Here is a 27,912-nt window from a genome sequence, read left to right as displayed (position 1 = left end):
GCTGGGTTGTATTGCCTTTGTTTATGTCTGTAGTAACATTTAAAATATTAAACTTATGGTCTGTAATTTAATCCAGTCATAAACCTTTCCCTTTCCCTTAGAAATATCTCCAAAAACATCTGATCAGAAGAAGTATTTCACCCACTAACTCAAATATATCCCATTGATATGGATGTTTTTTGATCAATGATTGGCATTTTCTTCCATTGTTAACTGACTCTGTAATAGATTCATAGATGTATATTAAGTTGCTAATCTATTATCCCAAGAAGGGAGAAGTTCTGTTCCATGTATTCTAACATAATACACAATGAAATAGAAAGCTAACTTGCAGATCTTGCTTAATCTTTAAGAAAGCAGCTCAGATTAGTACAAGCCCTTTCTCAGATGAGCTTTCCGAAACTGAAGAAAGTGACAGCTCGAGAGGAAGTTCCAGGACTTCATTGACAGGATCAGACTCTCGCAAAGGCAGTAGTCCAAGCAGTCCACGGGCCATGAAACGAGGTGAGATTCCCTTTGGATTTGTATATTGCAACACAGATAAATGAGAAAATGGGAATCTGTGTAAGCAAATGATAAAATAAGACATTAATAAGAGTTTCCAAGATTAATTAATTTCTTCACTGTTAATTAATTAATTGCTAACCTATGTTCTGATGTTAATACCCTTTAAGCGGGTTAGTAATAAAATATTTATAATAGCATTGTCTCCACGTGCTCCATTTTTACATAGTATCACATGACTTATTTCAAATAAGCACCATGAAATAGAAACAATGACAACTTAATGCAATGAAATACAAGGGAACAAGAGAATAACTTACGAGTATCAGGAATTATGTTATCCTGGCCCATTCTCTTGGGGTTTCTATCCTGTTTTCCATTATGATGACTGCAACACATGCCTTGCTATGTTCCCAAGCCTATCTGGCTTGTCTAGTACAAATCCAAAACTATTCTCCTGTCAAATTCTACAGTAGAGGAACATTGCTGAAACTAGATATTTCCTATGCTGTTGGGCCCATATAAATAGTGCTGGATGTCATTAGTTCACACTCAATATCTGAAACTTGGAGAAAAGCTAGTGATAGACCATCACAGAGAATCTTCACAACATTTATACCAGCCAAATCAGGAACACTACCAATACCCATGTAGCAATGTGGGGACAACAGGATATGTTGCTGGATATTGCAGGAGAACAGAGCTGTTTATCTGCAAATGAGTGTATCTAAATGGCAGTGTCAAAATATAAGTAAATAAAATTAAATCCCAGGTCTGGTAGTACTGAGGAGGCAGAGAGGCTAGAGATAGATTTAGACCAGTTAGCAGAGTGGGCAAAGAAATGGCAGATGAAATGCAATGTGGGAAATTGTGATGCCATGCATTTTGGCCGGAGGAATAGAAGCATGGATTATTTTCTAAATGGGAGAAAATTCAGAAATCTGAAGTGCAAAGGAGCTTGGGAGTTCTAGTCCAGGATTCTCTTAAGGTGAACTTGCAGGTTGAGTCGGTAGTTGGGAAGCTAAATGCAATGTTGGCATTTATTTGAGATGACGAGAATTTAAATGCAGGGATGTACTTCTGAGACTTTATAAAGCTTTGGTTAGACCACATCTAGAGTATTGTGAGCAATTTTGGGCCCCATACCTCAGGAAGGATGTACTGGCCCTGGAGCATGTTCAAAGGAGGTTCACAAGAATGGTCCCAGGAATGAAAAACTTAACATATGAGGAATGTTTGAGGACTCTGGGTTTATATTCAAAGTAATTTAGAAGGATGAGGGGGGAATCTAACTGAAACATATGGAATACTGAATGGTCTGGACAGAGTAGATATTAGAAAGATGGTTCCATTGATAGGAGAGACTAAGATCTGAGAGCACAGCCTTAAAGGGAAGACCCTTTAGAATGGAGATAAGGTGAATCTTCTTCAGTTAGAGAGTGATTGCCACAGAAGGCTGTGGAGGCCAAGTCATTGAGTACATTTAAGACAAAGCTAGTTAGACTCCTGATTGTCAAGGGGATCAAGAGTTACAGGGAGAAAGCAGGAGAATGGAATTGAGAAACTTATTAGCCATGATTGAATGGCAGAGATGGGCTGAATGGCCTAATTTCTGCTCCTATCTCTTATGGTCTTATGGATCTGGGGAATGTGAACAGTTCATTGCATCAAGATATTCAATATGTCAAGAGTTCAATATAAACAGATGCTATTTAATAACCTTTGGAATGTCAGAGATGGTAAGTTAGAAATACTATTCACTTGCGCAGAAGAAAACTCTGGGACACAAGCACTATGCTTATACACCAATATTATATGAAAGTGAATTGGATAGTCTGCTGATTCTTCAGAATAATCTCCGTATTTAAAGGAATAAGCTTCGAGGATGAATATTTTAAAGTTGAATCACATTAGCTTGAGTGTTGAAAGATTGAGAAGTGATCTAGTCAAGATATTGAAAAAAGATTTGAAAAGGGCAGATACAGATAACTATTTCCTCCGCTGGCAATCCAGAACAAAAGGCACAGTCCTTAAATTAGAATGTGAGCTCTTTAGGGGAAAAATTAGGGAGCACCTCTCAACACAAAAAATCGTTCAAAACTAGATTTCTGAGTAACAAAGCTGTTGATGTTACACCAATTGAAAACCAAAAGATTGAAATCAACAGATGTTTAGTAGGTACGGCACTCAAATATATTAATCAAATTTAGGATGGTGGAGTTGAATAATAGGTTAGAAATGCTGAATCTGATCAGTTGAACAGGATTGTGGAGACAAATAGTATCCTTTGCCCTACATTGTTGTAGAAATCACTAAACAGAGTTCAATTTGAAGTGGGAATGTGGTAATAATGCCTAAGGAAACAACACCGTTTATGAAATATATTGTGAGATGCACAGTTGCATTATCTTGTGGATGCACTGAAGACATCCTTCCTATAGAAATTTTAAAAAATAATTTCCTCAACAATTGTCTGTCTTAATTTTGTTTTTTTTTGCAGGGGTATGTTTTAAATTAAAATACTGACGGGATTAAAAATATTTCCAAACGCTCTTAAATATAGTCAATAGTCCTGAATTTGGAGAGCTCTATAATCAGAGAATCATTCTCATTGTGGGAATACAAGGCATATGTATTCTATTGCATATTTTACTCAAGATCAGCATGCAGTGCAACGCAGTGTGAATACAGTTGTGCTTGAATATGTAAAGCAATAAAGTTTGTAGATGTGCAGAGCTCTTGCTAACCCCGTTTTCATAACTTAGACATGATGCACTCTTAACTTGGGCTTAAATTTTGTTGTTGGGTTGGGAGCAGAGAGTGAAGACAGTTTCTGGCTTTGCAAATGGAATTCGGAGAAAGTACTTCAGAAATTTGCAATTTGGTTCCAGAGGATCAAGGTTTTGTGGGAATTGTGACCAACAACCTGTGAAGGAATTCTGGGTTCCAGATGGAGAGGTGGATTTGACAAAAGGCTGACTTCCATGCGCCAGCACTAGTGTGAAAAAAAAATACCAAAGGCAACACTCACCCCTAATTCTTCATAGTTCCAATATCTAACCCCACCTCCATGACTTTGTCCTTCTATCCTTCAAGCCAACTCACCAGCATCCACCAGCGGCAATCTTTAGGACCCATGCTGAGATTATAGATCAAATTCTGTGTGTTGATTGACTAGTGCACTTTTTCAAAAGCTCTCTCATTGATTTTTCTTTTGAGAAATCACCATATTTAACTTTCTTTAATCCCTATAAAAAGAAACATTCGTTATTGTACTTTCATCTTAGAATTTTGTAATTAATTATAGCTGTTAATCAACCTGTGAACTGACCAGCACCCAGTGTGAATGTGACAAGTTATGAAATCAGTCATCTAGCATGATTTCTGAATATTTACCGACAGACTTATGCCCACAGACAGACTGAAAAAAAAGCACTGAATTATTTTTAATAATGCAGATATTGCTTCAAATTCTTAAAGGCAGGTGATTTAAAAGCATTGAAAGCTTGATGGCTCCAACTGACAGCTCCCCTTTACAATTCCAGTGAACTTCAGTTCCAAAGGATTTATCCGCTTTTTACTTGGTCACGTCTACTTTGAACAATCGTAAAAGGAACTTCTCCCAGAGATATCCTGACCGCATAGCCAAAAGAGTACCTCACCTTTCCAAAATGATACTGTACCTCTGCACAGAACTCTGACGAGCTTATATTTTCTCCTACCGGTTATGTTTTTAGAAATCCTGACAGTCAAAATAAAATCTGACAAAACAGCTAAAGTTTAATGTGTGGAGTTATCTCTGGACCACAGATATGCACATTTTAACCCACCAACCCCACCCCCTGACCCACCTTTGCTGCACTCCTGCAAAAATGGCAGGAGCTGGGTTCATGGGAAGGAGTTCCTGATTTTGGCCGCTAGGGCCATTTTTATGGATGTGGATTCTCTCTGCCTGTGAAAGAGTAAAGGATTTTATCTTTTCATGTTACAACAAGCCTTCAGATTATTTTATTTTAATTAAGACACAACTAAAAGGGCACTTCCTCTTGGGCAAAGTAAAATAACCCATATTTCCTAAACCTGAAGTAAAACATCGAGGTGTTGCATAGTCTAGGGATGTATCTTAAGTTCCAACAGTTGAGAACAACAAAATTCAATCTCAATGCACGTAAATAAGAGGAATTCATCAGCTCAAACCTTTGAGCCTTGAGGGGGATATTCTATCTTTTCATTTTGTGTGGAAGATTGCTTTCTATAAGTATGGAGTTTGTATGAATATTAATACACATATTCTATGAATATTTTGAGCAGGAGTATCGATGTCTTCTATGACTTCAGAAAGTGATTACGCCATTCCACCAGATGCATACTGTACAGACACAGAATGTTCTGAGCCAGAACAGAAACTTCCAAAAACATGTTCTTCCCATTCCATCGATAGTGGCAAAAATGTAAGTATTTATTCTTGTCAAGTATGAATCCTGCTCACTAGCAGATCAAAATAACATAGCAATCATCATTCAGAGATCAAAAGTTCTGTGGTTGATCCACTAGCTGTGCTTCAGTTATTTATCTTATCACAGACAATCCTTAAACATTGGGAGTATTACACCTAATCCCATTACTCCAGGCTTAGATATAAGGAAATCAATTAGTCCTCAATCTTGATCATTATCCAATGAGCATCATTTAAAGTTTATGTTTTCGATCACTGACCAGGAAAAAGATTTTAAAAATCACACTTCACTAGGTTATAATCCAATGGCATTATTTGAAAACACTAGGTTTCAGAGCACTAATACCTGATGAAGGAACAGCACTCCGAAAGCCAGTGTGTTCAAATAAACCGATTGGACTATAACTTGGTGCCATGTAATTTTTGATCTTGTCCAACCCAGTCCAACACCACCACCTCCACATCATGGTGTCCAGGAACAAAATTAAATTCAGCTTAGGTGGCCAAAGTCAATAGCATAAACACTACAGAGGTGGGTTTGTTTACGTCAACATCATAAACGATGCATGACTAGAATTACCACAAGTTCCAATGCTTTCTATTCCATCTTTCATTCCCTGTGGTGCAAACTACAAGACTTGGTACTTGCTGGTAGTGAAAAACATTATTATTTGATTCGAGTCCCACTCTATATACTTACTGCTCAAAATGTTAGTTGATTTCAATTAGAAAGTTGTTTTACCATGTATTGTTTATTTAATGTTACCTAATGTAAGAATACATCTTTTCCAAATCACCAGTAAAATGACTGGATTGAAATGCTGAGTTTGAATGTTGTCTGATGTGCTTAAAAATGAGTTCTGTTATTTTCTTCAAATGCATATTTTGAATAGTGTGACCTCTTTCTCTGTCTGAAAGCAGATGTTTGGAGATTATCCATTGGTGCTTCACTTTATAGTTTTGATCTGAATTTTGTTACTACAATTTATGAACTCCTGAAGGTCTTGATTGGAAATTTGACATCCACACAAATATACAAAATTGACCTGTTGAAGATGAGCAGAAATTCTCTTAAAATTGTCATCAACATCTCTGAAGAATATGCTCACTTCAAACTAAATAAATCTTTTTGCAAAGTGCAAGTAGTGATCCCAATTACCATCAATTAGTTTGTAGTTTCTCTTTTTGAGACAGATGCATCAAATGGATAGAAAAATATGTCCAACTAAAATTTGCTTCACTCCATATCCATTTATAATGTGACAAAGTAAAATACAAAACATTTTTCCAATAATGCAAAAATAATGTGCACAATGATCCATTGTACAGGAACTTTTAGAAAAGTCTGGATATTTGTTAAAAATGGGAGGAAAAGTGAAAACATGGAAACGGCGATGGTTTGTCCTTAAAGGTGGTGAATTGCTGTACTACAAATCACCAGTAAGTAAGATAACTACTCTGTTTTAAATTTATAGAGTAACTAGTTTAATGCTAACCAGTAAAAGCATTACAAATAGGAGTCAGCATTAGGCCCTCAAGCCCTGTTCTGCCATTTCATATGATCGTGGCTGATTTTACGTACCAATTTCCCTTGCTGCCCTATTCCCATATGTCTTGATGTTGTAAATGAGCAAACTTTAATCTCTGTCTTGAATGTAATCAGCAACATTCCACAGCTCTCTCGAGTGGAAACTTCCAAAGATTTACAATCTTCTGAGTAGCCAGTATGAATGCCATGCATCAAGTGGCCTTCTGATGTGCTGTAAAACCCTGTAAGAAACTTATATGATTCATTGAGATTACCTCTGATTCTTCTAAGTCTCAGAAATGTTTCTACATGTTTTTGATTTATGGCTGAAATAATGGAATATTGTCCCTTATGATATCATTCACTTTACCTGCATTATCTTCAGATTTAAAAATTCTGAATCCAAATTATTCTTTAGCAGTGATGTGCTGAACAATATGCTGGTTAATTTCGTATGAGATTGGGTCAGAATATACCAGTGTTACTTCTATAACCATAAGACCATAATATTTAGGAGCAGAATTCAGCCCATCGAGTCTGCTCCACCATTCAATCATGGCTGATATGTTTCTCAACCCCATTTTTCTGCCTTCTCTCCATAGCCCTTGATCCCCTTACGTATCCAGCATCTATCTATCTCTGGCTTGAATACATTTAATAGCTTGGCCTCCACTGCCTTCTGCAGCAATGAGTTCCACAAATTCACCACCGTCTGGTTGCAGAAATTCCGCCTCATCTCTGGTGTAAAGAGTAATCCCTTCACTCTGAGGCAGTGCCATTGGGTCCTAATCTCTCCTACAAGTGAAAACATCTCCACTCCACTCTATCCAGGCCTCTCAGTATTGTGTAAGTTTCAATGAGACTCCCCTGCCCGCCCCATCCTTTTCATTTCCCACCCATCTGTAGGGTGGCTCATGGTTAGCACTACTGCCTCACAGCACCAGGGACCAGGGTTCAAGTCCAGCCTCGAGTGACAGTGTGTGTGTGGAGTTTGTACATTCTCCTCTTATCTGCGTGGGTTTCCTCAGGGTGCTCCAGTTTCCTCCCACATTCCAAAGATGAGCATATTAGGTAGATTGACTATGCTAAATTGCCCCACAGTATCCATGGATGTGTAGTCTACATGAATTTGCTCTGGGAAATGCAGGGTTACAGGGATAGGGTAGGGATGTGTCTGGTGGGATGCGTTTCAGAAGGTTGGTGCGGACTCAATGGGCTGAATCGCCTGCTTTCACACTGAGGATTCTATGATTCTAAACTCCATTGCGGACAGACCCAGAGTCCTCATTCTCTCCTCCTATGACATGCCCATTGTCCCTCGGATCATTCATATAAACCTCCTCTGCACCCCCCTCCAAGTCTAGCACATCCTTCCCTTTGGGGCTCGAAACTGCTCACAATGTTCCAAATGCAGTCTGACCAGAGCTTTATGCAGCCTCTGGCATACATCCCTGGTCTTGTCTTCTAGTCATTTCAAAATGAATGCTAACATTGCATTTGCCTTCTTAACTGCCAACTGAACCTGCACGTTAACCTTAAGAGAATCCTGAACTCTGACCCCCAAATCCCTTTGTGCTTCAGATTTCCTTTTCCCATTTAGAAAATAGTCTATGCCTCTCTTCTTCAGCCCTTGGCCCATCATGCATACCCAGTCAATAGAAGTTGTGGCAGGAACGACCACACACTACTCTGCTTTAGGCAATTATTAGCTTGCAATAATTGAGTGACTCCATCAGGTCATGTGGATTTTCATGCAGAAAGGATAAGAGTGGGAAACTCAATAAAGCTTTCATCCATTCAGCCTGATCTGTATTTCAATCTAGAAAATATTAATAATCTTCAGACTAACCAGATTAACACCTGAAAATGAGCCTATATTGCATACACTAAAATCTGATTTCTCTTATCTCTAAATTCAGAGTGATGTCATCCGTAAACCACAAGGTCAGATTGAGCTCAATGTCTCAAATCACATTGTCAGGTGTGACGGAAAACAAACAATTCAGGTAGTATTTTTAGTCACGTTTCTCTAATACAGTGCTCCTTTCAAACAACTTTGCAACATTAAGTTATTGAATTTGCAAGTATCCTCTGACAACTACATGCTTGAAGGTGCTTATACTCTATGTATTTCAGGGAAGTGAAAACAATCTATTTTTTAAAGAAACGTTTTTGGAGGTTCCAAGCTTCAATGGTGTGCCCCTAGAATCTCCGGCTTTTATTAATGCAAATCATGCTATATTTGATTTTCAAGTTTAGGTTGATAATAGTTTAGTACTAGTAGAACTTCCCAACATGCTACAAGCCTGCAACAATCTAAAAAGGCACATGTACATAGAACTGTACAGCACAGGAACAATCCCTTTGGCCCATGATATTGTGCTGAACATGACGCCAGATTAAACTAATCCCATTTGCCTACCCTTGGTCCATAACCCTCCATACTTTACATATTCATGTGCTTATCTAAAAGTCCCTTAAGTGCCCCTATCGTATCTGCCTCCACCACCACCCCGGCAGGGTGTTCCAGACTCCTCCCACTCTGTAAAAAAAACTTGCCCCTCACATCTCCTTTGAACTTTCCCTCTCTCACTTTAAATGCATGCCCTCTAGTATTAAACATTTCAACTCTGGGATTCTGACCGTAGACTGTATCTATGTATCTCATAATTTTATAGACTTCTTTCAAGTCTTCCCTCAGCCTCTGCTACTCCAAAGAAAACAACCTGAATTTTTCTGGCCTCTCCTTACAGCTCATACCCTCTAATCCAGGCAGCATCCTGATAAATCTCTTCTGCACTGTCTCCAAAGCCTCCATATCCTTTCTGTAATGTAGCTACCGGAATTGAATGCAATACTCTAAATGTGGCCTAACCAAAGTCTTATAAAGCTGCAACATGACATCCCTGCTCTTATATGCAATTCCCTGACCAATAAAGGCAAGCATGCCATACGCCTTCTTTACCACCCTATCTACTTGCATGGCCAATGATGTACATTGGAGAATACAGTCTCTCCTAATGACAGAGGTACCAATATTGTGTGATGGAGCACTTGAAGATGTGTGTGTAGCCCGTAACAAATTCAAGTTTAGAGAATTTTCTCCTCTTTGAACTTGTGCAGCTGGGACTGTTGGATAGTTCATGGAAAGGAAGAAGATGAGATTGATTGATTGCTCAGACAAGTAAAATATCTGTTGTATATTCCATATCTCTGAGGATAGCTGTCCTCAGTGGTATCCTAGAATTTACACTGCTATACCTGTGGCAAGGTTTGGTTATATAGTTCAGCTTGAAGTATTTGACACAACTCTGTAACAGCTTATTATATTAAATCAAAGCTCATTTGACAAAAGGAAATTTATACATAAGTTCATCTGGTAAATTGAAGGTTAGAGATCTCTGCTTAGAGATACAATGGGAAGGTTAAGTGGGAAGGTTACGTAGAAGTGTACAAAGACCCCTTTCCTGTCTGTCATCCCTTTCTTCATTGTTTCCCACCTGCAGCAGGAATATATATGAGGTTTTTCCATGGGTAAACTTAGTCTTCCTCAACTGCTCCAATAGTGGGACAGAAAAGCGCACCACAGTAATTGACAGAAAAGTTTGTGAATAGTGGATGAGCAATAGGAAAATGCAAACTAAGTGAAAAATGTATTTAAAATCTTGCTAAGATTTAGTGAAATATCCTGATGAATTACTGTCTGAATGCAACTCAACGTCTAGTAACCCTGAATTTCCATTTATTTAAGCAAATAGATAGCTCTGTGTTAGACATAGATGAAGACCAGGAAAATAAATAGACTTAATCATAGTATACAGATTAAACATCTTTTTTTAATTGGCAACTTCCTACCTCATTTATTCTTCTATCAGAAACCTAAGAGAAATGTGGAATGATGGTATTCCCCTTATATTCCTCTCATTATTCCATCATTTGTACCTACACATTGATTATTATAAATGTTTCCTTTTAGTAACTAATGTTATTGTGCCAGTTACAGGAATATTCTATGATGAACTCCTCGAGTAAAAAAAAAATGTGACAGAGTGTTTGACTTTTACATACATATATATAATATTATTTATTGTAACTTTGTATTTTTGGGTTCTTAAAATAGTAACATGGGTATTTTGTGTGTCTGAAGTTAACAGTCAATTCACAATTGTGTAGGCTGTGGTGATTTGTTTTAAAACCGTTTTTGAGGCCTGTCTTCAGAACTAATGAGGTTTTATGTTCATTGCAGGGTTTCATGACCAAACAAGATAAGCAGGCTTCAATTTAGAAGTTAAGGAATACATTTTTAAGTGTAGGAAAACATTCAAAGCTTAGAGAGATAATCTTTATTAGTTTGACTTTTGACCAGTTCTTTGAAGACACTTCTATAGACCAGTTTTCCTGAGAAATGAAGGATGTAGTGAAACTAGATTTTCTTAAAGTAAAGAATTAGTGATAGCCCCAGACCAGAAGTTGGGATAAAATCCTAAGAAGGTTTCTTGAAACTCAGAGGTATAATAGTTCCAGGAAGAAGCAGTTCTGGTCTATAAGTTAAAATCATAGTTAACTTTGTCAAAGTGCTGAAGACAGGGACTCTGACGCATGTACTGTAGGAGTGGTGTTTGAAGGTACAAGGTGTAGTTTTGGGTACTGTACAAAAGCTGTTGTTTTTGTTTTCAATTTATAAAGGAGTGTTTTGCAATTGATGGGATTATACTGTGTGTTTAAAAATCTTTAAATTTGTATTATAAATAAATAGTTGTATTGATGGTGCAAAATTTGTAGAATTATGTGCTTATTTTTGACTGAGAGATCATTTTGTTCAAACCAGACCAAACAAAGTGACATCCAGCAAACTAGGTTTCAATCTGGGATCTGACATACCCAATAATTACATCATCTGGATTCGTCACAATATTTGTTTTAAAACAAGTTGGCTTTTGTATTTAGGAGTAAAACATTCCCCAAAAGACTGGCCATTTTGATTACAACTGTTATTTTTGCATGCTTTTGTAAGTTAGTGTGTTCATTTGACCGTCAGTCCAATCATTTACCCAATTGCAAAGATTCAGTGTCAGTGTAATGACATGTTTATTGTATTTTCTATCCAAGCTCATTACAGAAAAGAAAACATACTACCTGACTGCAGATTCTCCAAATATTCTTGAGGAATGGATTAGGGTTTTGCAGAATGTGTTACGTGTCCAAGCTGCTAGCCCTCTTTTCACACAGCCAGATGTCAAGCCATCAATTGAAGGTTTACTAACCAAGGTACTGATTCTTTAATTATATATACAATAATTGATGGCCAACTTGAATGACAGGAATGTGCATTCACCAATTTGGAACTGAAATGTATTAATTCGAAGTATGTTGTTTGTGATAAACAGCTTATGTTCTAAACTTTTGATTTGGACAAATATTACCATATTACCTAAATATCTAATTCTCATGTATTTAGGTAGCTGTAAATGTAGACGCACAGGTGACTAACTAATCCAGTATTGATTGAGACAATTCATTTTCAAAACTATGTGTTTCAGTTATGATGAGCTTAAAATATTAATCTAAAGAAATCGATCCTTAAATTACTTACAACAGAAGGTTTTGTTACTGCTGAAAACTGTAAAAGGTATTGTTTAGGTATGAAGATATCTCAATTTAGAGGATCTGTTGATGTCTCAAGGACAGCACTTACAAAGGTGTCATACAGTGCTGAGGTTTATTATTCAATAGTTTAAATCATCAATAATTTAAGATAGTGTTGAATGTAAATGTTACAGTAATTAAAGTCACAGAAAACCTAGCTATTGATTTAATTCATAAACAGTAACCTTGTCATATTTATTTTTTGACAAAAAATGTTGTTCTAGGTTGTGGTAATCCTGAGCATTGAAATGTCAAGTGAATGTTGCCAGTTATTTAGTTAAGACCAAAAATATTCAACCTACAGCAGAATAAAAGACATATCAAAAACTTGGCCAAGGCCCAGTTACGGTTTGTTTTGGTGATTTGTTCTGAAATAACAGCCTAGCTGCATATTTTCTCACTTGAATAGTGGCACACCAATCAATTAAAGAAGATGAAAATATAAGTTTAGGAGGAGCTTTTTGTTTTTATTTCTTGCTGTTAATGCAATGCATAGAATCAGATACCAGGCTATTGTGTCTTAAACTGAATCTAACAATTGCCTTGCAGGTAAAGCATGGTTACTCCAAGAGAGTCTGGTGTGCACTTGTTGGAAAAATTCTTTATTATTTCCGTAATCACGAAAATAAGGTAAAACAGCACCTTTAAAGTGATTATGTCTTTTCCAACCTCCATATTTTGTTCACTGATAGACAACCTGCTTACTCTCCAGACTTGAAATCTGTTTTGAAAATGTGTTGCTGGAAAAGCGCAGCAGGTCAGGCAGCATCCAAGGAACAGGAGAATCGACGTTTCGGGCATAAGCCCTTCTTCAGGAAGCCTGAAGAAGGGCTTATGCCCGAAACGTCGATTCTCCTGTTCTTTGGATGCTGCCTGACCTGCTGCGCTTTTCCAGCAACACATTTTCAGTTCTGATCTCCAGCATCTGCAGTCCTCACTTTCTCCTTGAAATCTGTTTTGCTCAACATACTGAGGACTAAAGATTTGACAAACTCTTTGACAGGTTGCATGTGGAAGAGGCTGTTGTAATTTTCATACTCTTAATCGGCCCAGACAATCTCTTTTTTCATTTCAATTCTTCATCTGCTTTTCCTGAACAGCTGAGGTCATAAATTTGTCATGTGATACAAACTCAGCATCTTCACAACATAACCCAATTTACCTTTTGTCTTATTTTTTTCAGTGATTTTTTTTCTTTTTGCTTTTGCTCGTGTCTCCTTTTATTTCTGCATCTTTTTTATTTGTTCCCTTGCTCTGTCATTTCCTTTTATGTCTCTTGAGTCTGTTTTGTGTTTTGGGACTTCATTCATCATATGTTTACAGATTCTCTTACAAATCAAAGATGCCCTTTTGACAAGCACTGAAGGCATAGCAACTTCATTTCAAAACTCTCATTAACAGTCCCTGGAACCACTCCATATGAGTAATCTTCCCTAGTCATGCATTCATGGCCATATCTCCTACATTATTTGTTATTGAATTCTGTTTCCTGGAATGTATGCCCTCCAGAATGAAGGTCAATCTTTAAGCCTTACAAAGCTAACTCAAATGCTCTTCCATTCTGTTTTGCTACTACCTGGCCTGCCCTTAAAAGACTCCAATAAGCACACCCCTTTTGCTGTCTTTAGAATTGCACTCTCAAATCCCATTACTTTTCCCCTGAATGTCCATCTCCCAGACCTTGAGCTGGTCTATTACATTGGACTGAATTTGAGGTGGTCTTGAGGGTGAAGGTAAAGTCTGTAAAATCTGCTTGATCAACTGCTGCCAGATTGTCCATTTATAACTTGAATTGAAGTGGAATCTGGGTGGTAAGCCAATCTGTTCCAAGAAGGCAGGTTGGAAGTTAAAGGACTGCCATTTACCTCATTGTCTGCAGTTTTTGTTTTTAAGTTTATCTATTGACTGGGTATCCTGAACCTCATGGAACCTATCAGCTTCACTGTAATAAGGACGTAGTGGATTGAGAAGTTAAGTGCCTTCAACCCAACTCCTGGATCCAGGTGCTTGCTTGGGGAAATTTACCCATCCCTTAACCATCACCAGCTTTTTTCCCCCCATTTTGCCATACCTCTGATGCCAACACAATTCCTCCAAATGAAAGGCTATCAGAATAGGCAAGAAGGTGGAGTTGAAGTTAAGACCAGATGAGCAATGATTTTATTCAATAACAGAACTTGTTCAGAAGGCTGAGTGGCCAACTGTTGCTTATAATTATATGTTTGAATGTGTCATCAGCAATTCACTTGCCCCAGATGTGTTTTGTGATTCCATGCACATGTTGCTGGATCTTGACCAACAAATAAACCAAAAGCAATATCTTCCAATGATGTTCCAAAAGTAAGTAGTTTCCTTGGCTAACTGTACTGATCAATATCCATGTTTAGTGTTCAGATTAGAGAAGAATTTGGCTCCTGTGAACTTCCTCCTGTGTTGAAATTTTGAATGGGCATCCTCTTAGGGGGAGGCTTAGAGCAGTTTAATTTAGATAAACTATGATTTTGCTGTCCTTGTTAACTCCACCTATTTGTGATGATCCATATGGCAAATAATACCATTTTTTTCCATGCAATCCAGGTCATATTTAAGTGTTTTTTGGACATGAAACTGCATCTTCTGGGAAGGTTAATCAGTGGAAATGCATCTTCTCTGAATTGCAAGAAAACATTGCTTTTGAAATGTCCCAAGGCATTGGACCTGTCTGCTCACAGCTGTGGTAAATCTTGGACTGTCACAATGTGAACATTCTTGGCCTTTTCTGCTTGTATGGGTACCCCTGTGATCTGGAGGATAGTCGCAATATTGAGAGCTAAACATGCTGGTAGTCCTGACTCTGCTGGTCCATTTCTGTCTGAGGCAAAATGTTTGTGGTTGCTGTGCTGAATTGCCGTAGCTGTGTTGCATTGTTAGTGTTGGTTGAATGGTGAAGTTACAATGATCCCATTACATGTCCTTCAGAATTCAGACTGGTAGGATATTTGTAATAACTCTCATGTCAATCTTCATTTTAGTGTATCTTTGCCAGTTTTATTTGGCTAAGTGAAGTTGATTGAGGCAAAAGATTTTAATGGTGAGCTTTGTGACTTTTTTGTGTCTGTCATGTCTGCAGCTTTTTATTGGGTGACAAAAAGCAATCATTGTTAATGCTTGCCTGTTATTTTGTGTTAATGTAAATTCCGATTTCCTCATGTTTGTGGCATTGAGTTTAATAGAGTGGTTATGATTAGTGAGAATATTGAGAAGTCTTTCAGTTCTGCTTCTGTGAATAAAAATCTCCCAAATGTCAACACAAACACAGAAGTTATTGGTACAATGTAACTGTATCGACTAGTGAAGGAATTAGTGAAGACCAATAGGTAGCCCCTACAAACCAAGAAGTAGCCTTTGAGGAAATCTCAAGTACTTCCCCTGGGGCCTATACCCCTTCAATCTTATTTCACACACACCCTTACTACTAAGAGAGAAGCAGTCTTTCATCCCATCAATTTGCCAGCCCCATGTCTATTCTCTGTATTAAAGGTGGTTTTAAAAATATTTGTAATGCACTGTACTACAGTGCCTTTATTCACAATCTGTTACACATTTTGATTATTTTCAAGTTCCCATTAGGTCAGATAAACTTGGTGGAAGCAAGAGTCGAAGAAGTAGACCGATCGTGTGACTCAGATGAAGACTATGAGACGAGCAGTTGTAGCCTTCTGTCCACACATTACACAATTTCTATATATCCCAAAGAGCAGGGGCCTACCTATCTCCTCATTGGCTCCAAACATGAAAAGGTAAACTTAGAGTTGTTTAATAAGCATACCACCTCTTTTATATTAATCTACGGACACTTAGATTTGTAATTAATGTTCTTCAGTATTATACAGTGACTTCATGCAGGACTTGCATTTATGATGTGTGGTTACAACGTTGAGAAGTCCCAAACAGGTTTACAGCCAATTCCCTCTTGTGAATGTAGACATGGAAGCCAATTTATGCACAGCAAGATCCCACAAAGTGATTTGAGAAAACAAAATTCTAAGTATCTGTTTCAGCTGTCGTTTGAGTAATTGTTAGCTGGAAAACCAGGAGAATTGCCCTGCCCTTCATTGAATAGTCTCAGGGAATCTTTTCAACCAAACTCTGAGAGACCAGACAGGACTCCAGTTTATAGTTCCAGCCAAAAATAGTGCAGCACACATTCAGTATTGTAATTAATTACCAGTCGAGTTCCTGTTCCCATCTCTGAAGGGGAACCTGAAGCCAAGACTGACCCACTCCAAGACAATAATGATATTGCTAAGACATAGTTGATACCTCAATAAAATGAACATGGCGAAGGTGATATGTAGTTTGTTTACTCATTAGCAGTGATCATTTTTCCATCAGTTGTTATCAAGTGTTGGAGTATAGTCACAGTAGATCTTTGGTTAAAAATCAGACCAGTTTGAAAATCACAGAATTGGTTATCCAACTGGGGCTTGAATGAAGCACTGGTGTTTTAATATATTTTGTTTTCTTCATAGGATACCTGGTTGTATCAACTAACTATAGCTGCAGGCAGCACCAATGTAAATGTGGGAACTGAATTTGAACAACTCGTTGGCAACCTGTTTAATGTAGACAGTGATACCTGTAAGTAATATTTCAGGCACAGAGGGAGGTTATGTTAACCAAAATAAACAGTTGTGTCTGGAATCAGATGAGGGTTTTAACTCCCTTAAAATTGGATTCCTGGCCTAAACCCATCCACTTCATCTTTAATAAAGGCTGGAAGAGTTGATGGGAAACCAACCATGAAAGTAGTTAATGTGTAAACAAAATATGATAACAAGGCTATGAACCTCATAGTCATTCAACTTTTCATCATTAATTGTTTCGGCTCTGTCTCTGGACCCTCAGGAAATGTGGCAGTTATATTCCTGCAATGACTTGTCAGATTCAGAAGGTGAGTGCATTTAAGTGTACATCCTCACATCCTTCTCCCTGTAAAGACTCCATTCCATTCTACCAGATTCTCCATCTCCACCGTATATGTTCTGTGATGCTGCCTTCCGCAGGAAGACCTCGGAAATGCCCTCGCCCTCACAGTCTTCAAGCATGTCTGACCCTTTTCCTGCACTTCTGCCCTCATCTCTTCTCTTCCTTCCCACACATTGATAGGGTCCCCCAGTTCTCACTTTCCACCCCATCAGCATTCACACCCAAAGGATTATAAGCTGCCATTTCCACCACCTCCAGCAAGATGCCACCACCAGAAACATATTGTGCTCCCCTCCCTTGTCAGCATTCTACAGATCCCTCTGGGACACCTGGTCCATTTCGCTTCTACTCTCTGCATCACCTATATCTTCCCTTGCAATCACAGAAACTGTAACACCTGTCCATTTACTTCCTCCATCCTCACTATGCAAGATCCAGACACACCTTTGAGGTGAAGTAATGATTTACTTGCACTTCATTCAATCTAGTTTACAATGTGGTCTCCTCTACACCAGGGACACGAAACACTGTGACTGATTTGCAGAATGCCTACATTATGACCTCAATAATATCCCTGAGCTTCCAATTGCCTGCAGCTTTAGCACGTGGCAGGAGTATTTCCTGGCCAACATTTCTGTCTTAGGCCTGTTGGAGTGCCCCACTGAAGCTTAATGCAAACTGGAAGAACACCATCTCATTTTCCACTTAGGGACTCTGTAGCATTCAGGACTTAATATTGAGTTCAATAATTTTAGAGTCTGAGCATCTTCTTCCATATACTTTATCCAGCCCTTATTACCACCTGCGTTGCTTTCATCACAGCCACCGTTTTTCACCTACCAATTGTCCCCATTGTCAGCTTTTCTCCTTCCTTGATTATCCATCTCCTTGTCCCCCAACTGTCTTTCTTTCCCTGTGGACTCCATCTGTACCTATCCTCTCACTTCTTCAACTCCCAGCCCACCACCCCTCTCTCCACCATATATAACACCTTTATCTAGCTATTACTAGATATGAACCCCAATCATTGACTCTGTTTTTTTCCACAAATGCTGCCAGACCTGCTGACTTTTTTCAGCAATTTCTATTTTGTCCCACAAGGAACATGATGATAATGACCAGATAATTTTATTTAATTTCCTGTTGAGAAATAAATCATGGGGACAGTGGGGATAACTTACTGTTCCTCTTCAAAATAGTGCCAAGGGTTCTATTAGAATAAGCACTCTGATAAATGGAGCCTTGGTTTAACATCTCATCTGAAAGACAGCACCTCTAACAGTGAAGTACTGCATTAGTACTGCACTGGAGTGTCATGTTGATTTTTTTTTATGCCCAAGCCCTAGATTGGGACTTGAATCTAATTTAGAAGCAAATATGCCACTATCTGAGCCACAGCTGATGCGGACGAATTAAGCAAGATCCCAATGTCTAGCCTCTGCATCATTCAGTCACATTTATAAAAACTAAATTAGTTTTATTAAACAGTCTTATCTGCAGTCTCAGGGTTGAGTCCTGGCAAGTAATGAAAATTCTTAGGCTTGTATGTTTACTACTTAATTCATCATCTTGATTGTTGTTAACCTGTAGTCAGATGTGGAACTAAATTAACTTAATTTCTCAATTTTAAATGACTGTAGTAATTGTTATGCTTTTCCTAGAGATCCATAAATTTTAAAATGAGATTTTTACTTCTAGTTGATTGCTGAAATTGGCTGGGTGCTGGCAGATGGGATTAGATTGCATTAGGATATCTGGTCGGCATGGACGAGTTGGACCGAAGGGTCTGTTTCTGTGCTGTACACTCAATGACTCTCTCTATCTGACAGCAGTTGTTTAAAAATTCAAATAGCTCTTATCTTTCTCAATCTAAGTCTCTCTTTGATCTATAATAATCAAATCAATGTCAATCCAATTAAATTAATGTCAGACAGAATGGCAAGAAGGTCAAGCCTTCTTGTTGCTGGACTGTTAACCCAGAGAGTCAGGTTCGAATTCTGCAGATGGTGGAATTTGCATTCAATAAATATTTAGAATTAAGAGTCTAATGATGACCATGAATCCATGTCAATTGTCAGAAAACCTCATCTGGTTCACTAATGTCCTTTAGAGAAGGAAACTGCCATCCTTACCTCGTCTGGCCTATGTGTTACTCCAGACCCACAGCAATGTGGTTAAAGCTTAACTGCCATCTGGACAATTAGGGATGGGCAATAAATGCTGACCTGGCCAGCAATGACCTCATCCCATAAATGAATAAATAAAAAGTCTTCTTCATTTACCCTAAACGTAAAGCAACAGTACCAAAATATAATAATCTTATTAAACTCATAAATTTAACACTGTAATGATTCAAACATGAATAATATGACTTTTTATTTAATTTATTAATTTTTACAGTCAATTTATTCAATTATTTTACTCTGATTCTGCTCTTTGACAGATTCCCAGTTGTGGTCACACCCTACTCTGTGCTATAGTAAAGATGGAATAGCGTCTCCTCTTACCACACTACCATCTGCAGCTTTACAGACTGAAGCGCTCAAATTGTTTAAGGTAACATTGATTAGTACGCACTACAATTTGTTGCCAAAGTAATGGCAAGACTATAGGCACTTGCTTTACATGTGCTAAAATAACTTCACCTTAAGGTAGTTACATGCTTGAAGGCAAAAAATCCAAGAATTGACATGCATGGATCAGTTAGTAGCTTCACAAAAACGTCATCCCGCTGTCAGATTCATCATTGAAATACATTATTTGTGTCAAGTTGCTGTACTTGTGTAATAGAAACAAACTGAACTCACCACGGAATGTTCATCCATTTCTGTCTAATAACTCTTTTAATAAAATGATAGTAATAATTACTGATTATCAATGTCTCTGGAACTGAAAATTATAATTACAACTGTGGAGTCCATTGCTTTATGCTGAAATTAATGGTGATTTAAAAAACTTTCTCTTTAAAGAAAGATCTAATAAACAGAAGACATGCCGCACATGATTAGATTCACTGCTAGGGCAATCATAGGCCAATGTATTTCACCAGTGTATGGGATGATATATATTGAATATATTTAGTGGATTGGGTTGCAATGTTTTTGCAATATTCACCAGGCTAATATTTTCATGTTGGTTGATGGTAACATAAAATGCAATAGTAATATTTTGAATTTCATTGTGATTTATAGAATCTGATGTTAAAATTTGCATTGTGTTTGGTTATGTACCACTGAACAAATATTAAACTTCTCTTTTGGCATGCTTTCACCCAATTGTCATGAATATATTTTCTGATACAGCACTGGGGAAATATAAATGAACTGATGAATTGGAACTCAATTTTTGCATTGGGAGAGGTATTATGAAAGTACTTACTGTCATAAATGCTACTGAAGACAATATTTTGTTAAATGCAGAAGACATTTGGCCTAATGTTAAAAATCACACAACACTAGGTTATAGTCCAACAGGTTTATTTGGAAGCATTTGCTTTCGAGCGCTGCTCCTTCATCAGGTGGTTGTCAAGTGTAACATAATTGTTGGGATTACATCTGAAGCAAAGAATCATCACTGACCCTGCAAAAACTTGGATATTGAAACTTTGAACATTTATATTAAATTATATTTGTGAGGGCAAAGAGAGGTGGGAGTCCCATTTTCACTATCCTTTTTGTGAAAAAGTATTTCTTGATGGCTTGTTAATAGTTCTTTGAATTATGTGTCCAAAGTGAATAAATCAGTACCATCTATCAATTCTTCGGGTCAATAATTAGATAGTTCTACCAAACTGTGATCCCATGACTATCAAAATATATGTAGCTTTGCTGAAGTGTAAGTTTTTAAACTTCCAATTACTCATGTGACCTCACCCAAAATTCAAAATGGTCCCTCCACATTTCCTCAGAATTCAATAATGTGGTTCGATGTTCTTTGTCTTACAAAATATAGGAAGCATTTTCATACTATGTCAAGGTATATTTTGCCACATCTCACACCAGCTGATCTTGTGGTTCCCAAGATAATTTAGTGCCAATTTGTGGGCAGTTCTTTTGCTGATGACCTGCATCCAACACGAGTTTGATTTCAGACTAACCAGAGACTATAATCTTCAGAAAGAAGAGATTCCTATTTTTTATCACCAATAGCATAAAGTAGTTAACTATCGTCATAAAATGAAATATTTGTTTTATTCTACAGACTTCTCAGTTATTCATCAATGTTACTATTGATGCCCCTGCAATTGATTATCATGTATCACTGGCTCAGAGTGTTTTACAAGTGTGTCTCACACATAAAGAGTTGCAAAATGAAATCTACTGTCAAATAATCAAGCAAACAAGAAAGCGACAAACCCAGAACCAATCTGCATGTATACAGGTATTGTATATGTGAAGAATTTTCAAAATAAAATTTGCATTGTTTGTTAGTAAATAAACAAATGTGCTGCTTAGATGAGAATTCTGAGCTACTCAGGATTGTCAGTTATGATTTATTCCTACATTCAAAGCTCAGTTTCTCATTATATCTGGTTGGTAGTGCTTCACAGAAGTGCACATCTTGTGAAACAAATAAATAATTACGAGAGCAAGGTTGGATTTTTAATGAAAATTAAGAAAAGTGTTTCAGCAAACATCAAAATGTTATATTCCTGTTGTTCCCATACTTAACTGCTATCTTATCTTCCACCATAGTTTGAATATTATTTCCTTTAAATGGAAGGACCTTGAACTTTAAATATTTATCACCTGGTTAATTACTGGGATTTTGGAGACATCCTGAAGTGAAATCTAACAGGAAACTGAAATGACAGGTTGGAAGGATGGTTCAAATGTTTCTAATTGTAAAGATTTCTACTAGGTAGATTAATTGTTGATTTCTACAAATTTTAAAAAATACAATTAATGATGTGAGCAATTTGTGGAGCAATGAAATATTGATATATTCTTTAAGTCATAGAGTCATAGAGATGTACAGCATGGAAACAGACCCTTCAGTCGAACTCGTCCATGCCAACCAGATATCCCAACCTAATCTAGTCCCATTTGCCAGCACCTGGCCATATCTCTCCAAACCCTTCCTATTCATATACTCATCCAGGTGTCTTTTATATGTTGCAATTGTACTAGTCTCCATCACTTCCTCTAGCTCATTCCATACACGCACCACCCTCTGCGTGAAAAAATTGCCCCTTGGGTCCCTTTTATACTAGATTAGATTCCCAACAGTGTGGAAATAGGCCCTTTGGCCCAAAACATCCACACCGACCCTCCAAAGAGCAACCCACCCAGACTGATTCCCCTACACCTAACACTATGGACAGTTTAGCATGGCCAATTCACCTAACCTGCACATCTTTGGACTGTGGGAGGAAACCAGAGCACCTGGAGGAAACCCACGCAGACATGGGGAGAATGTGCAAACTCCACACAGACAGTTGCCCGAGGTGGGAATTGAACTTGGGTCCCTGGTGCTGTGAGGCAGCAGTGCTAACCACTGAGCTACCCGCCCTATCTTTTCCCACTCACCCTAAACCTATGCCCTCTAGTTCTAGACTTCCCCACTCCAGGGAAAAGACCTTGTCTATTTATGTTATCCATGCCCCTCATGATCTTATAAACTTCTATGAGGTCACCCCTCAGCTTTTGATGCTCCATGGAAAACAGACCCAGCCTATTCAGCCTCTCCGTATAGCTCAAATCCTCCAACCCTGGCAACATCCTTGTAAGTCTTTTCTGAACCCTTTCAAGTTTCACAACATCTTTTGGATAAGAAGGAGACCAGAATTGCACGTAATATTCCAAAAGTGGCCTAATCAATGTCCTGTACAGCTGCAACATGACCTCCCAACTCCTATACTCAATATTCTGACCAGTAAAGGAAAGCATACCAAACGCCTTCTTCACTATTCTATCTACCTGTGACTTTACTTTCAAGGAGCTATAAACCTGCACTTCAAGATTTCTTTGTTCAGCAACACTCCCTAGGACCTTACCATTAAGTGTATAAGTCCTCCTAAGATTTGCTTTCCTAAAATGCAGCACCTTGCATTTATCTTAATTAAACTCCATCAACCACTCCTCAGCCCTTTGGCCCATCTGATCAAGATCCCTTTGTAATCTGAGGTAATCTTCTTCAATGTCCACTACATCTCCAGTTTTGGTGTCATCTACAAATTTACTAACTATAGCTCCCACGTTGATATCCAAATCAGGTCCTGATCAGGTCCTGGGAATTTATCCATCTTTCAGCGTTTCAAGACATCCCAGCACCACCACCTCTGTAATGTGGACATTTTTCAAGATGTCACCATCTATTTCTCCACATTCTATATCTTCCATGTCCTTCTCCACAGTAAAAACTGATGCAAAATACTCGTTTAGTATCTTCCCCCATCTCCTGTGGCTCCACACAAAGGCTGCCTAGCTCATTTTTGAGGGGCCCTATTTGCTCCGTAGTTAACTCTTTTGTCCTTAATGTATTTGTAAAAACCCTTTGGATTCTCCTTAACCCTATTTGCCAAAGGTATCTCCATGTCCCCTTTTTGCCCTCCTGATTCCCCTCTTAAATATACTCCTACTGCCTTTATAGTATTCGAAAATTCACTCTATCTCTCCTGTCTATACTTCCTTCTTTTTCTTAACCAAACCATCAAATTCTCTAGTCATCCAGCATTCCCTACACCTCCCAGCCTTTCCTTTCACCCAACAGGAATATACTGTTCTCTGGATTCTCGTTATACCATTTCTGAAGATTCCCATTTTCCAGCCTTTCCTTTACCTGAGAACATCTGCACCCAATCAGCTTTTGAATATTCTTGCCTAATACTGTCAAAATTGACCTTTCTCCAATTTAGAACTTCAACTTTTAGATCTGGTCTATCCTTTACCATCACTATTTTTAAATTAATAGAATTATGGTCGCTGGCCCCAAAGTGCTCCAGACACCTCAGACACCTGCCCTGCCTTATTAGGTCAAGTTCTGCACCTTCTCTAGTAGGTACATCCACATACTGAATCAGAAAACTTTCTTGTACACTCTTAACAAATTCTTCCCCATCTATAAACACTATGTCAGTCCCGATCTATGTCTGGAAAGTTAAAATCCCTGACCATAATCACTCTATGATTTTTACAGATTACTGAAATCGCCTTACAAATTTGTTTCTCAATTTCCCTCTGACTATTATGGGGTCTATAATACAATCCCAATGAGGTGATCATCCCTTCCTTATTTCTCAGTTCCACCCAATTAACGTCCCTGGATGTATTTCCAGGAATGCCCTCCTCAGTAAAGCTGTGATGCTATCCCTTATCAAAAATGCCAACCCCTCCTCTCTCGCCTCCCTTTCTTGAGAAATGCACACTAATTCATACATAAAATGCAACTTATTTACTTTAAATAATATAACAGATAGCAAAAGTTTCTATAAATATATGAACCGAGAAAGAGTGGCTAAGGTAAACATTGGCCCTTTACAGGATGAGAAGGGCGATTTAGTAATGGGATATGAGGAAATGGCTGATACATTGAACAGGTATTTTGTGTCGGTCGTCACAGTGGAGGACATGAATAACATGCCAGATACTGACATGGAGACGAAGATAGTTGAGGACCTAGAAACAATCGTTGTCGTGAAAGAGGTAGTATGTGACAAGCTAATGGAGCTAAAGGTAGACAAGTCTCCCACCCCTGATGAAATGCATCCCAGGGTACAAAAAGAGATGTCAGGGGAAATGGCAAATTCACTTGTGGAAATTTTCCAAAATTTGCTGGACTCTGGAGCAGTTCTAGCAGATTGGAAAACAGCAAGTGTGACGCCACTGTTTAAAAACACTGGAATTCTATAAAGACATTATGAGCAAGGTGGACATCGGGGATCCAGTGGATGTGGTGTATCTAGGTTTCCAAAAATCATTCGACAAGGTGTCACACAAAAGGCTGCTGCATAAGATAAAGATGCATGGCATTACAGGTAATATATTAGCATGGATAGAGAATTTGTTAACTAACAGGAAGCAAACGGGGGAATAAATTAGTGTTTTTCTGGTTGGCTAGTGGTGTGCCTCAAGGATCAGTGCTAGGAACGCAATTATTCACAATTATACAAAGATGATTTGGAGTTGGGGACCATGTGTAGTGTTTGCAGATGACACATAAGATGAGTGGTAGGGCAAAGTGTGCAGAGGGACATTGTTACTTTAAGTGAGTGGGTCTGGCAGATGTAGTACAATATTCATAAATGTGAAGTCATCCATTTTGGTAGTAATAACAGAGAAAAGGACTGACTTGAATGGTAAAAAAAAATTACAGCATGCTGCTGTGCAGAGGGACCTGTGTGCCCTTGTGCATGAATCACATAAGTGATTACAAAGGCAAATGTAATTTTGTCCTTCATTGCTAAAGGGGTTGGGTTTTAAAATAGGGAGGTTATGCTGCAACTGTACAGGGTGCTGGTGAGGCCACACCTGGAGTACTGCTTGCAGATTTGGTCTCATTACTTGAGAAAGGATGTACTGGCACTAGAGGGGTACAGAGGAGATTCAATAGGTTGATTCCGGAGTTGAGGGGGTTGGCTTCTGAGGAGAGACTGTGTAGACTGGGATTATTTTCATTGGAATTTAGGAGAATGAGGGGAGATCTTATAGAAACATGTAAAATTATGAAGGGAATATATAAGATAGGAGAGAAGATGTTTCCACTGGCAGGTGAAACTAGGACAAGAGGGCATAGCTTCAAAATTAGGGGGCGCAGATTTAGGACTGAATTGAGACGGAACTTCTTCATGCAAAAGGTTGTGTATCTATGGAATTCCCTGCCCAGTGAAGTAGTTAAGGCTTCCTCAGTAATGTTTTTAAAGCTAAGGTAGACACTTTTTTGAACAGTAAAAGAATTTAGGGTTGTGGAGAGAGGGCAGGTAAGTGAAGCTGAGGCCATGAGAAGATCAGCCATGATCATATTGAATGGCGGAGCGGACTGTAAGGGTGAGATGGCCTACTCCTGTTCCCAGTTATTATGTAATGCACAAAGACTGGGTGGTGCATTGGATTATCATCTTGTTATTTTGTGTCTATAACTTGAGTTCAAATCTAACCAAGGTGATGTATCTAAAGTCTCTACACTATTCTCAGTGATTTAAATCTCAAGAGGATGCTGCTTGATGAGAACACTGAATCAAATTTATTAGCACGAAAGATTAAATGAAAGCAAAGTCAATTGATTCGATCTTAATTTCAATATTTCACTTAACATTAAGTCGCAAATACCAAACAACGGAAGTTCCAAATGTGTAGTAATTTTGTGGAAAAAATGGAACAACTTTACTAAAGACTGAGTGCTTCTGAGGAATTTCATCAGCCAGAGGGTAGTGAATCTATGGAACTCATTGGCACAGAAGGCTGTGGAGGCCAAGTGATTGAGTATATTTAAGACAGAGATAAATATGTTCTTGATTAGTAAGGCGAACAGTTTATGGGATGAAGGCTGTAGAATGGGGTTGAGAAACATATCAGCCATGATCAAATGTCAGAGCAAGTTCTAAGGTTGAATGGCTTAATTCTGCTCCAATATTTTCTGGTCTTGTGATCATTTTACCAATTCCATGTCCAGTAGGTCTAATCAGAGAAATGGTTTGAATAGTTTTTAATATTTTTTCCCAAAAATATCTCTTAAAATTAACTTTTATACCTTTTAGGGATTGCAGTTCTTGGCTCTGTGTGTTGGTCTTTTCCTTCCTCAGCATCCTTTCCTTTGGTTGCTCAAACATCACCTGCAGCAAAATGCAGAACCTAGGTATGTAAGAAGTTATAAAATAAAATGGTCAATATTTCAGTACAAGTAATGGTGGTACGGTAAAAGGCACTTTTATATCAATTGCAATGTGAGACAATGACAGATGCAAGCTTAAATGTACAGATCCAAAAGTTATTGTTTGAGCTGTGCTGCTCCCCTGCTAGCATTATGAAAATGCATTCACACACACAAAATGCTAGAGAACAAAACATAGAACTGCATATGCTGGAAATCTGAAACAAAACCAAATTGCTGGAGAACTTCAGCAGGTCTGGAAGTATCTGTGGAGGGAAAACAGAATTCTGAGGAAGAGTCACTGAACCTGAAAAGTTGACCTTGCATTGACTCCGCGGATGCTGCCAGAAATGCTGGAGAACTACAGGCAAGTCTGGAAGCATCTGTGGAGAGAACACGCAGCTCTGAAGAAGAGTCACTGAACCTGAAATGTTGACTCTGCATTCGCTCCAGATATCGCCAGAAATGCTGAAGGAAATCAGCAGAACTGAAAAAAAGACAGACTGGATTTGAAATGTTAATTCTGTTTCTCTCTTCAAAGATACAGACAGACTTTGAGTTTCTTCAGTATTTTCTGTGTTTGTTTCATATTTCCAGCAGCTGCACTGTTATTTTTATGAAAATGTATCTTTGCATCTACATTGAAATGAATTGATTGATGTGAGATTCCTGTATTTGCATATCACATACAAATAAAACTCATCATAAAAATTTGAGCCTAATGCTTTATCAGTCTCAGGCTGTTAATGATGTGCTGTATGAATTACTTGAATCGAACTTGCATGGGAACTGAAAATGAACAATTATAAATGAGGTATCTCATTCCTTCAGGTTTAATTGTCATAGATTTTAAGAATGAAACAGATTGAATTTCAAAAACAACTTTTCATTTCAGTCACTTTTTCATCAATTTATGAAGTCTAAATGGTATTTGTCAATTATTGTCTGAATTATCCTGTTCATCCACTCACTGCACCATTACCTTATATCATAGAAATGCCTG

At 38.1% G+C, this 27,912-nt stretch overlaps 1 protein-coding gene and 1 long non-coding RNA gene across 2 annotated transcripts in view; one reads left to right on the top strand and one right to left on the bottom strand.

Annotated features, from left to right (window-relative positions):
• Positions 1-27,912, top strand: part of plekhh2 (pleckstrin homology domain containing, family H (with MyTH4 domain) member 2) — a 118,655-nt gene that overhangs the window by 67,929 nt on the left and 22,814 nt on the right. The window contains exons 11-21 of the mRNA XM_043695674.2: positions 354-504; positions 4,816-4,955; positions 6,290-6,400; positions 8,408-8,494; positions 11,598-11,756; positions 12,684-12,764; positions 15,734-15,913; positions 16,646-16,754; positions 19,546-19,658; positions 21,303-21,482; positions 26,797-26,894. Coding sequence (XP_043551609.2) covers positions 354-504; positions 4,816-4,955; positions 6,290-6,400; positions 8,408-8,494; positions 11,598-11,756; positions 12,684-12,764; positions 15,734-15,913; positions 16,646-16,754; positions 19,546-19,658; positions 21,303-21,482; positions 26,797-26,894 — 1,409 coding nt within the window. The remainder of the gene's footprint in view (positions 1-353; positions 505-4,815; positions 4,956-6,289; positions 6,401-8,407; positions 8,495-11,597; positions 11,757-12,683; positions 12,765-15,733; positions 15,914-16,645; positions 16,755-19,545; positions 19,659-21,302; positions 21,483-26,796; positions 26,895-27,912) is intronic.
• Positions 425-27,121, bottom strand: LOC122552758 (uncharacterized). The gene is made up of 3 exons (XR_006312480.2): positions 26,790-27,121; positions 3,610-3,752; positions 425-560 (listed from the first exon to the last, which is right to left on the bottom strand). It is a non-coding gene; the product is annotated as an uncharacterized LOC122552758 (long non-coding RNA).

This window comes from Chiloscyllium plagiosum, unplaced genomic scaffold, assembly GCF_037043375.1.
Source record: "Chiloscyllium plagiosum isolate Xiang-an unplaced genomic scaffold, Cpla_swu_hap1 HiC_scaffold_10, whole genome shotgun sequence".
In the NCBI taxonomy this organism is placed as follows: domain Eukaryota; kingdom Metazoa; phylum Chordata; class Chondrichthyes; order Orectolobiformes; family Hemiscylliidae; genus Chiloscyllium; species Chiloscyllium plagiosum.
This window is presented reverse-complemented; position numbering and strand designations above follow the sequence as displayed.